At 50.1% G+C, this 12,544-nt stretch overlaps 1 protein-coding gene across 1 annotated transcript in view; it reads left to right on the plus strand.

Annotated features, from left to right (window-relative positions):
- Positions 1–10,436, plus strand: part of LOC129695237 (ufm1-specific protease 2-like) — a 41,415-nt gene extending 30,979 nt beyond the window's left edge. The window contains exons 11-12 of the mRNA XM_055632017.1: positions 7,425–7,549; positions 10,195–10,436. Of these exons, the coding sequence (XP_055487992.1) occupies positions 7,425–7,549; positions 10,195–10,278 (209 nt within the window). The 3' untranslated portion in view covers positions 10,279–10,436. The remainder of the gene's footprint in view (positions 1–7,424; positions 7,550–10,194) is intronic.
- Positions 10,437–12,544: the final 2,108 nt, after the last annotated feature.

Below are 12,544 nucleotides of genomic sequence, written 5' to 3' on the forward strand. Positions count from 1 at the left end.
TGGCTCCTTAATCTCGTTCCCTTATCAAATCCGGTTAATTACACAACATTTAATCCAGAATTGCGTTCTCCCTGATGAGAAGAGCTCACCTCCCCCATCCCGTCCTCACCACTTTCTACAGGGGCACCATAGAGAGCATTTTGACTAGCTGCATCTCTATGGTTCGGGGATTGCAAAGCCTCCCGACTGGAAGTCCGTGCAGAGAGTGGTGAGGACGGCTGAACAAATCATCGGGATTTCAAGAGTTCAAGAAAGTTTTATTGTCATGTGTCCCTGATAGGACAATGAAATTCTTGCTTTGCTTAAGCACACCAAAACATAGTAGGCACGAATACTGAACAGATCAGTGTGTCCATATACCATTGCATAAATATATATACACATGAATTAATAAACTGATAAAGTGCAAATAAACAGATTATTGCCTATTAATGTTCAGAGTTTTGTCCGAGCCGAGTTTAATAGCCTGATGGCTGTGGGGAAGAAATTGTTCCTGAACCTGGTTGTTGCAGTCTTCAGGCTCCTGTACCTTCTGCTTGAAGGTAGTGGGGAGATGAGTGTATGGCCCGGATGGTGTGGGTCCTTGATGATGCTGCCAGCCTCTTTGAGGCAGCGATTGTGATAGATTCCCTCGATGGCCAGGAGGTCAGAGCCGATGATGGACTGGGCAGTGTTTACCACTTTTTGTAGACTTTTCTGTTCCAGGGCGCTCAATTTTCCGAACCTAGCCATGATGCAACCAGTCAGCATGCTCTCCACTGTGCATCTGTAGAAGTTAGAGAGAGTCCTCCTTGACATACCGACTCTCCGTAATCTTCTCAGGAAGTAGAGGCGCTGATGTGCTTTCTTTATGATTGCATTGGTGTTCTCGGGCCAGCAGAGATCTTCAGAGATGTGCACGCCCAGGAATTTGAAGCTCTTGACCTTTTCCACCGTTGATATAAACGGGACTGTGGGTCCCCATCCTCCCCCTTCCAAAGTCCACAATCAGTTCCTTGGTTTTGCTGGTGTTGAGGGCCAGGCTATTGTGCTGGCACCATTTGGTCAGTCGGTCGATCTCACTTCTGTACTCTGACTCATCCCCATCAGTGATACGTCCCACAAAGTAGTATCGTCAGCAAACTTGATGATGGAGTTCGCACTGTGACAGGCTACGCAGTCATGAGTATAGAGTGAGTACAGCAGGGGGCTAAGCACGCAGCCTTGAGGTGCTCCCGTGCTGATTTTCTTCCTTCATTCCGGGACATTGCGTGCAAACGTTGCTTGTCCAAGGCCAACAGCATTATAAACCCACACATCTCCATCATGGACTGTTCACTCTGCTGCCCTCGGGCAAAAGGTATTGCAGTATAAGGAGCAGAACGGCTAGGTTTTGCAACAGCTTCTTCCCCCGAGCCATCGGACTCTTGAATTCCATATAATGTGCCGCCACTATTATCTATTTTATCTTTTTATCTATTTTATGTTGCATGGTGAGCCAGATGCACTGAAATTTAGTTCAGACTTGCATTTGTTGGTGTATTTATGAATGACAATAAAGTCTTTGATAGATTGATTGATTGATTGATTGATAGCAATGGCATGTAAATGAAAGTAGTTATGTTTAGTATGGCATGAATGTTAAATTCTCCCAATTTTGCTAGCCCTTGCTGTCTCCTCCCCTTCCTTAACCCTTGAGCTGTCTCCTCCCATCCCCCCGCCCTCGGGCTCCTCCTCCTCCCCTTTTTCTTCCTTCTCCCCTCCCACCCCCCATCAGTCTGAAGAAGGGTTTCGGCCCAAAACGTCGCCTATTTTCTTCGCTCCATAGATGCTGCTGCACCCGCTGAGTTCCTCCAGCAATTTTGTGTACCTTCGATCTTCCAGCATCTGCAGTTCCTTCTTGAACACATGTTTAGTATTTTGTTGCCTATCCTTTGCATGCAATGACTGCTTGAAGTCTGCGATTCATGGACATCACCAGTTGCTGGGTGTCTTCTCTGGTGATGCTTTGCCAGGCCTATATTGCAGCCATCTGTAGCTTATGCTTGTTTTGGGTTTTCTTTTGTTGCTTTAGCAGTATGTTTGTGATCATTACTTGCTGTAGAATGAACCACCGGCCAATGAGTTTGTTTGAACTTGAGCAGATAGGATGTGTCTATACACTTCAGAATTCATTATGCTACTACCATCAGCAGTTGTATCATCAATGAAGATAAGTGAGCCTGATATCCCTAGGTGATCGTTGGCCGTCGACCCTCCTGGAGGACATGCTCACCCTTATGGGCGACCCCCGGCCATATTTTTTATTGAAATATGCTTACCTGCAGCAGCTCCCGCCCGACATCCGCCTGCAGCTCGCCACCGATACCTTTCCGACATGTAGGCGCTGGCCGAGCGTGCCGACAGCTGTGGATGTCCCGTCAACAGGACCTGGTAGCGTTGGTCGTCCTTCCCGCAGCGTCGGGAGGTGCGGCGCAGTTCGGGGCCGCTATCAACCACTGCCGTCTTCGCTGCTCCCGGTTGACCTCCGCAGCGAAATCCGACCGCCATTGGGCATTCCAGTGCAGGCACGTCTCACCAGCATAGCCCGCCTGCAGTTCCATCTGACGCCAGCAGAGGTCGCTATGGTTCAGCCCAGCCAACTTCACCTGCTATTTGCATCGGGGGTTGGTTCCTCGTAGACACCAGGGCTGAGGTGAGTGTGCTGCCTCCCTCCATCGCTGACATCCGTGTGGGCAAACGGGGTTCCATCCTCACCTCTGCGAACGGGAGTGCTATTCGCACCTACGGAGTTCGCACCATCTCCGGCCTTCCTCCACGTTGGTGATCCGGTGGCACACCCTGATGCTCCCCTGTCGTCCCTGCGCATCCTGGCAGATTTTCCGGACATCCTCGATCCCCACTTCCACTCCTCCAAACACAGGGTGGAGCACCATATTCTGACTACGTGGACGCGCTTGGGCATGTCATCTCGGGGCGGAAAAGCTCCGTCTAGCGCGGGAGGAGTTTTGCCTGATGGAGGCGATGGGCATTGTGCGCCCCCCCAATAGCAAATGGGCGTCACCGCTCCACATGGTTCCCAAAGCGGGAGGGAGCTGGCGCCCGTGTGGGGATTACCGTCGTCTGAATGATGCGACCGTCGCCGACAGGTACCCGGTCCCACACATTCAGGACTGCAATGCCCATCTGGCCGGAGCATCGGTATTCTCCAAGGTGGACCTCATGCGAGGGTACAATCAGATTCCGGTCCACCCCGACGATATCCCTAAGACAGCAATTATTACAGCATTTGGACTGTTGAATTTTTGCAGATGCCGTTTGGGTTGAAGAACGCCATGCAGGCCTTCCGGCGACTTATGGACATGTGTGTGCCATGGCCTGGACTTCGTATTCGTCTACTTGGATGACATACTCGTGGCCAGTCCAGCTCTGCCAGCTGTGTCAGCGCCTCAGTGACTAATGGGTTGGCTATCAACTCGTCTAAGTGCCGCTTTGTGGTGACAGCCATTGACTTCCTTGGCCACCGTGTTACTCCACAAGGGGTGGTGCCTCTACCGGCCAGGGTGGACGCTGTCCGCCGGTTCCCCCGTCCGACCACAGTTAAGGGCCTCCAGAAATTGGTGGGGATGGTTGCGTTTTATCACTGTTTCTTGCCGGCAGGGCGGCTGTAATCATGCGCCCGCTTTTCCACCTGATCGCTGGTCATCGCAAGAAGATTGAGTGATCCAACGAAGCAGTAGCGGCGTTCGATAGTGCTAACGAGGCCCTGACTGGGGCCACGATGCTCGTACATCCACGATAGGATGCCCCGACCGCCCTGACGGTGGACGCTTTTGAGAAGGCAGTTGGGACAGTGTTGGATCTGATCGTTGACGGATGCTGGCGGTCACTCGCCTTCTTCAGCAGGCATCTCAGTGGTGCTCAGCGCCATTACAGCGTTTTCGACCGTGAGCTCCTTGCCCTGTAACTCGCCGTACGGCACTTTCACTACTTCCTGGAGGGGAGGCCTTTTACTGCATTTACAGATCACAAGCCGCTAACTCGCTTTTGCCAAGGTTTCAGACCCGTGGTCTGCCCGGCAGCAGAAGCAGCTGGCGTACGTGTCCGAGTACACCACCTCCATCCGTCTTGTCGAGGGCAAGTATAACAGAGTGGCCGACGCCTTATCGCGACCTGCGGTTCACGCAGTTCTCCAAGTCGCTGAGGGTATTAATTATTCCTCCTTGGCAGCCGCACAGCTGGTCGATGAGAAAATGGCCGCCTATCGCACGGTGGTATTGGGTTTGCAGTTGGAAGACGTTGTCTGTGGTCCTGGGGGCGCAATGCTGCTGTGCGATGTCTCCACTGGACTTCCGCGACCCATCGTCCCAGTCGCAGCGCAGGGTGTTTAAGGTGCTCCACAGACTTGCTCATCCCTCCATCCGGGCAACAACGGCCCTTGTAGCCTCCCGCTTCACGTGCCACGGGCTGCACAAGGAGGTTGGACATTGGGCACGCACCATTCAGTGCCAGACCGCCAAGGTGCAGCGACACATGCATGTGCCGTTGCAGCAGTTCGCCATCCCTCGGCAGCGGTTTGACCACATTCACGTGGACATCGTGGGGCCACTGCCGCCGTCCCGGGGCATGTCCTATCTCTTTACTGTGGTGGGCCGCTTCACGCGGTGGCCTGGAGCCATTCCGCTGTCTGGTTCCTCAACGGCCACGTGCTCGAGCCTTGGTGGCGCACTGGATCGCCCGGTTCGGGGTGCCGCTGGACATAACATCCGACTAGGGGCCTCAGTTCACGTCAGAACTGTGGTCGGCCATGGCACGCCTCCTGAGGGTTCGCCTACATCACACGACGGCGTATCATCCGCAGGCGAACGGCCTGGTGGAGTGGTTTCGCCGCCAACTCAAGGATGCCCTGAAGGCACGGCTCACTGACCCGGACTGGGTGGACGCTCTGCCATGGGTTTTGCTGGGGATCCGCACCGCACCCAAGGAGGACTTGGCCTCCTCCTCCGCTGAGTTGGTATATGGGTCCCCTTTGATGGTGCCCGGGGAGTTCATCCCACCCCCACGGGGCCAGGTGGAGCAGCCTTCGGACGCTCTGCAACGTCTTCGGCAGACGGTGGGCAAGCTGCCGCCGGTGCCCACGTCTCGTCATGGGTCCTTCCGTCCGCACGTTCCCACTGCGCTGGAGGACTGCCAGTTCGTCTTCCTGCGTAGGGATGCTCATCGGGCACCCCTCTATCTCCGATGACCTCTCTTGGACCCACAATACCTCTACTCTGATCAAGAAGGCTCATCAGCGTCTCTTCTTCCTGAAGAGACTGAAGAAGGTCCATCTGTCTCCTCAGATCCTGGTGAACTTCTACCGCTGCACCATCGAGAGCATCCTTACCAACTGCATCACAGTATGGTATGGCAACTGCTCTGTCTCCGACCGGAAGGCATTGCAGAGGGTGGTGAAAATTGCCCAACGCATCACCGGTTCCACGCTCCCCTCCATTGAGTCTGTCCAAAGCAAGCACTGTCTGCGGAGGGCGCTCAGCATCGCCAAGGACTGCTCTCACCCCAACCATGGACTGTTTACCCTCCTACCATCCTGGAGGCGCTACAGGTCTCTCCGTTGCCGAACCAGCAGGTCGAGGAACAGCTTCTTTCCGACGGATGTCACTCTACTCACCAATGTACCTCGGTGACTGCCAATCACCCCCCCCCCCCCCCGCCCCCCGGACACTTATAATTTTTTATTCAAATCGTTTGCTATGTCGCTCTTCAAGGGAGATGCTAAATGCATTTCGTTGTCTCTACTGTACACTGACAATGACAATTAAAATTGAATCTGAATCTGAATCTGAATCTAGTGGCTGTACAATGGTCCCTTGCGAGCCCTGGAACGTGGCTCGTCCACTTTTGTTCTGGACATGGGGGGTCGGCATGAGACTGTTTCGGTTGCACGGCTGAATCTGGCACATATTGACATAGATCGGCCGGTGCTGGTAGGTCGGCCCCGTAAGCAAGGGCGCCCTCTGTCTAGGGTGCCTCCTCCAGTGGTTACTTCGTACCCTGCACCTGTTGGTCGGTTGCCCGTTCCTGTGCCGGGCATGGTGCGCACCAGGGCTGGTCACCGTGTGCGCCCTCCCGTCCGTTTTGTGCCTCGGGTTCTTGGGGGGATGGGGGGGGGTGGCTTCCTGTGGCGGTCCCTGGGGGTTAGGCCACTCCTTGGGTCACCCCCGGCTCTTGAGGGACAGGGACAATTGTCTGCCCACGGGTTTTCCCAGGTCCTGCTCGGGGGCGTGCTGTGGGTTCACGATGATTCTTTAAACTACTTCTGAACCTGCCTGGCGTCTTGGCCTTTTACAGACCTCATCCACGCCACTGCAATAGTAACCTTAGGGGCAACTTTTATTACACAGAGGGTGCTGGGTATATGGTATGCTACTTTATTTGTCACAGTGACATTTTTTTTTGTATAGTGTTCAGTACAAGTATCACGATGCATTAGCACTTAGATACATCTTAGATAAGCATTTCAGATACAGTACAAGTGTATAGCAGTAGAACATTGAGACAGTATACAAAGTCGCCAGTTTGGGGCCATTTTCAAGTCCCAGTTGTTGTAAGTGCAACGATCTTGACCTGACCATGAAGGTCTGTTGTCCTGACGGTGTTGCAGGGTTGGCGTGGCCAAGCGTAGCCGTGGTGTCCTCCGCTGTTGTTCCACCGCTGTAGGCCACGTGTGGTCCACGTGCTCAAATTCCTGGACCGGCACCCGGTCCAACCGAGCCCCTGGCTGCTGCAGGGCCTTCAGCGACCCACTCCCCATCGCGGCCGTGCACTTCCTCCCGCAGCCGGTCTGCTTACCGGCCCTCCGTCTGACTCCTTCCACTCTTAAGTGGGCGAGCCGGGCCTTCCGGGCGGGTTCCGGTCTGCGACGCGGGTCTTCCGACCGCAGCGGCGAGTCGGGCCTATCCAGTGGGTCTTCCGTCCTCAGCGGGCGAGCTGGACCTTTTATAACAGGCCAATTAGCCTACAAACCTGTGCGTCTTTGGAGTGTGGGAGGAAACCAGAGATCCAAGGGGAAAACCCACGTTGGTCACGGGGAGAACGTACACACTCCGTACAGACAAGCATCCATATTTACTGTAGGGAGAAACAATTGATTTGGCGATGATCCAGAGAATTTTGAAATAGGATGCAATGTAACTTGGCAGTTGCAGGTGAAAGAAGTTTGGAATGATTTATCACTTGTTTTGTTATGTGTAAACCAATGTGCTGAACAGATTAATCATTTTTTGTGGTAATATTTCAAAAATAGTTGGAAAAGGATTAGAATATGTGATTGAATACTTTAAGTGCAAGGCTTCACCAATCTACTTGCACAGGTCCCACGTTTGTGTGTTGGTTCCTTAACGTGTCATAATATTTTTCTTTACCATTATTGCTTTGTAAATCAGGTAGTGCGAGTTTGGCGCACATTATTCTGGGAATAGCATGGAATGAAAAGACTGGTATCACTAAATACCTCGTCTTGGATACACACTACACTGGAGAAGATGACTGGCCCACTGCAATTGAAAAGGTATACGAATGAATGAATGGATACATTTATTGGCCAAGTATGTACACATACAAGGAATTTGCTTTGGTGCTCCGCTCGCAAGTAACAACACGATATGCAGTGAACAATTAAGAATAAAACATAAAACATTATAGTTAAAACATGTGAATGAAATAAAATACCAGAGCAAAAGGAGGCTACAGACTTTTGGTTATTAAGTAGAGCTACTACTTGTGGAAAACTCGTGTTTTTATGTCTGGCTGTGACGGCTTTGACAGCCTGGTGTCGCCTTCCAGAGGGAAGTGATTCAAAGTGTTTGTGGCCAGGATCAGAGATGATCTTACCCGCTCGCTTCCTGGACCGTGCAGTGTACAGTTCGTCAATGGGGGAAGGTTGCAGCCAACAACCTTCTCAGCTGATTGAATGATTCACTGCAGCCTCTGGATGTTGAGCTTGGTGGCTGAGCCAAACCAGACCATGATAGAAGGTGAGGACAGACTCTACGATGGCAGTGCAGAATTGGACCATCATTGCCCGAGGCAGATTGTGTTTCCTCAGCTGCCGCAGGAAGTAGATCCTCAGTTGGGCCTTTTTGATAGTGGAGTCGATGATTGGCACCCCATTTCAGATCCTTGGAGATGATGGTGGAGTCTATTGACTCCACAGATGTGACTTTGGTGTCGTTGATGGTGAGTGGGGGGAGGGGAGGGGGAGCTCTCCTAAAGTCTACAATCAATTCCACTGTCTTTAGAGCATTGAGCTCCAGGTTGTTGCGATGGCACCAGGACGCCAGCCGTGTCATTTTCTGTGCAGGCAGATTCCTCCCCATCCTGGACCAGTCCAATCAGGGTTGTGTCATCCACAAACTTGAGAAGCTTGACAGAGGAGTCTGTGGAGGTGCAGTCATTGGTGTAGAGAGAGTAGAGGGGAGAGTGCGCAGCCTTGAGGTGCTCCTATGCTGAGGGTCTGCGGGTCCGAGGCGTGCTTTCCTAGCCTCACATGCTGCTTCCTGTCTGTCAGGAAGTTGTTGATCCACTGACAGAGGACTTCAGGCACAGTCAACTAGGAGAGTTTGGCACAATGGTGTTGAATGCAGAGCTAAAATCAACAAACAAAATCCTTGCATAGGTCCCCTGGCAATCTAGGTGCTGGAGGATGAAGTGCTGGCCTAGGTTGACTGCGTCATCCACAGATCTATTGGCCCGATATGTAAACTGCAGGGGGTTCGTGATATTTTTTAACTGAACCAGCACAAGCCTTTCAAGGGTCTTCTTGACTACAGAGGTCAGTGCGACAGGCCTGTGGTCGTTAAGACCAGTAATCCTTGTCTTTTTGCGTACAGGGACAATAGTGGAGACTTTGAAGGAGACAGGGACAGTACAGGTTTGCAGGGACTGTTTGAAACTGTCTGTGACCGGCACCAGTTATTCGGCACAGAGCTTGAGGGTAGAGGAGGAATCATTTTTTCCAGATTTTCTGTCTTCTGAATAGCCTCTCCACCTCCTCAATTTCTATTGGTGATGAAGACTGATGATGTTGGGGAGCAAGGAAGGGGTGGGTAGTGGACGAGGGCCCAGTCTTTGCAGACTGGAGTCAGGCTGTAAGTGGGTGTTAAGTGGTGATGATGGAGAAACAAGTGCACAAGTTATCTTTCTAATTGGGTAAAGTTATAATTGATTGATTGAAAGATGCAGCATGGAAACATGCCCTTTGGTCCACCAAGTGCGCTCTGACCATCGATCATCCGTTCACACTAGTTCTATATGATCCCACTTTCCCATCCCTCCACATAGGGGCATTTTACAGAAACCAATTAACCTACAAACCTGTGTGCCTTTGGCATTTGGGAGGAAACCAGAGAAAATTGAAGAGTCTCGGCCTAAAACATCACCAGTCCATGCTTCCCAGAGATGCTGCCTGAGCTGCTGTGTTACTCCAGCACTTTGGGTCCTTTGGTGGGTAAATGGGACTGGTTGAGATGGGGCATCTTGACTGACACGGTTGAATTGGGCTGAAAGGTCTGTTTCTGTGCAGTATGACTATCACCATTTTTGCATTTCTTCCACCACTTTTGAAGTTAGGCTCCAGCTATGCGAAAAGATCTCATTGGAACCTAAATCAGTAGGTCTTTCACAAACAACAGTGCTGGGAGATAAAGCTTTGACCCAATTCATCCATGCCCAGTCTAAGCAAATCCTCTTTGCCTGTATTTGGCCCATATTCCCATTCAACCTGTGGAGGGATTGTTTTTTCTATTTTTAAGGTATTTTTAGATTGGGTGGTTTTACTCGAGAATTTCACACTGAAGTAACTCAGTTACTTGTGCAGCACAGTGGCACAGCGGTAGAGCTGCTACCTTACAGCGCCAGAGACCCGGGTTTGATCCTGACTACGAATGCTGTCTGAACGGAGTTTGTACGTTCTCCCCGTGACCTGCGTGGGTTTTCTTCGGGCGCTCCAGTTTCCTCCCACACTCCAAAGACATACAGGTTTGTAGGTTAATTGGCTTGGTAAAATTGAAAAAAATTGTCTCTAGTGTGTGTGTGTGTGTGTGTGTGTAGGATCGTGTTAGTGTGCGAGGATTGCTGGTCGGTGCGGACTCGGTGGGCCGAAGGGCCTGTTTCCACGCTGTATCTCCAAACTAAACAAACCTATTTTTATTTCAGGGTATTGATTGGAAAGGTGAAGATTCCTGGATGCCAAAAGAAACTTACAACCTCTGTTTGCCGCAGAGACCAGAAGGTGTTTAAAGCCAGCACCACGTCAGTGTTTCAGAGCTTGGACTGAAAGGAACATCATTTTCAAATGCACAGAACTCTACCAATCTTTGTGTACTTCAAACCAAATGAGAACTTGAGGGTTGAGTACATGTGTTTTACCAATACTGCAATAAAAACCAGCAGCTAAATATACTTTTAATATGGTATTGTTTGAACAACTTCACATGCAGAATAGTGAAAATGCAAGACACACTTAAGGTCACATCCTTATTGAAAGGTTCTTTTTCATTTAATTTGTTTTTCTTAACTATTCAGTGAGGGTGTTTATAGTCCTATCCAATCTATAGAATCAAAAGAAATGCCAATATTTAAGAATGCAGGATGGATAATGGTCTTCAAGTAAAAAAATATATAATACATCATAGATTTGGCTACCTAATAAAAATGTGCCTTAATTTGTTGGTAAGACTGAAGTTAATGTGACTGAACAAATTTTGATTACTAAAAAGGACACAGAGTGCTGAAGTAACTCAGCAGGTCAGGCAGCATCTCTGGAGAGCATGGATACAGTGCATTCAGAAAGTATTTAGACCCCTTCACTTTTTCCACATTTTTGTTACGTTACAGCCTTATTCTAAAATGGATTATATTCATTATTTTTATCATCAATCTACACACAATGCCCCAGAATGAAGAAGTGAAAACGGGTGTTTAGAAAATTTTAAATTAAAAAGAAATAATTGAAATATCACATTTACATAAGTTTTCAGACCCTTTACTCAGTATTTTGTTGAGGCACCTTTGCCAGCGATTACAGCCTCAAGTCTTCTTGGGTATGACACTACAAGCTTGGCATACCTGTATTTGGGTAATTTCTCTCATTCTTCTCTGCAGAGCCTCTCAAGCTGTGTCAGGTTGGATGGGACCGTCAATGCACAGCTATTGCAGGCCCCTCCAGAGATGTTCGATCGGGTTCAAGTCTGGGCTCTGGCTGGGCCACCCAAGGACATTCACAGACTTGCCATGAAGCCACTCCTGCGTTTTCTTGGCTATGTGCTTAGGGTCATTGTCCTGTTGGAAGGTGAATCTCCGCCCCCATTCTGAGGTCCAGAACGCTCTGGAGCAGGTTTTCATCAAGGATCTCTGTACTTTTCTCCGTTCACCTTTCCCTCGATCCTGACTAGTCTCCCAGTTCCTGCTGCTGAAAAACAAGTCAAGTCAAGAGAGTTTAATGTCATTTGTCCCTTGATAGGCCAATGAAATTCAGCACAACAGAACATAGCAGGCATTGACTACAAAACAGATCAGTGTGTCCATATACCATTATATAAATATATACACACATGAATAAATAAACTGATAAAAGTGCAAATACCAGATAATAGGCTATTAATGTTCAGAGTTTGTCCAAGCCAAGTTTAATAGCCTGATGGCTGTGGGGAGGTAGCTATTTCTGAATCTGGTCATTGCAGTCTTCAGGCTCCTGTACCTTCTACCTGAAGGTAGCAGGGAGATGAGTGTGTGGCCAGGATGGTGTGGGTCCTTGATGATATTGCCAACCTTCTTGAGGCAGTGACTGTGATAGATCCCCTCGATGGAAGGGAGGTCAGAGCCGATGATGGACTGGGCAGTGTTTACTACTTTTTGTAGTCTTTTCCTCTCCAGGGCGCTCAAGTTGCCGAACCAAGCCACGATGTAACTGGTCAGCATGCTCTCTACTGTGCACCTGTAGAAGTTAGAGAGAGTCCTCCTTGACAAACCGACTCTCCGTAATCTTCTCAGGAAGTAGAGGCGCTGATGTGCTTTCTTAATCATTGCATCAGTGTTCTCGGACCCTGAGAACATCCCCATAGCATGATGCTGCCACCACCATGCTTCACCGTAGGTATGGTATTGGCCAGGTGATGAGCAGTGCCTGGTTTCCTCCAGACATGATGCTTGGCATTCAGGCCATAGAGTTCAATCTTGGTTTCATCAGACCAGAGAATCGTGTTTCTCATGGTCTGAGAGTCCTTTAGGTGCCTTTTTGCAAACTCCAAGTTGACATGTCATGGGCCTTTTACTGAGGAGTGGCCCCTTCTGGCCATCCTACCATAAAGGCATGATTGGTGGAGTGCTGCTGATATAGTTGTCCTTCTGGAAGGTTCTCCCATCGACCATCGGGTTCTTGGTCACCTCCCTGACCAAGGCCCTTCTCCCCGATTGCTCAGTTTGGCTGTGCGGCCAGCTCTATGGAGAGTCCTGGTGGTTCCAAAGTTCTTCCATTTAAGAATGACGGAGGCCACTGTGCTCTTCG

The sequence above is a fragment of the Leucoraja erinacea genome, chromosome 3, assembly GCF_028641065.1.
Source record: "Leucoraja erinacea ecotype New England chromosome 3, Leri_hhj_1, whole genome shotgun sequence".
NCBI classification, from domain to species: Eukaryota; Metazoa; Chordata; class Chondrichthyes; order Rajiformes; family Rajidae; genus Leucoraja; species Leucoraja erinaceus.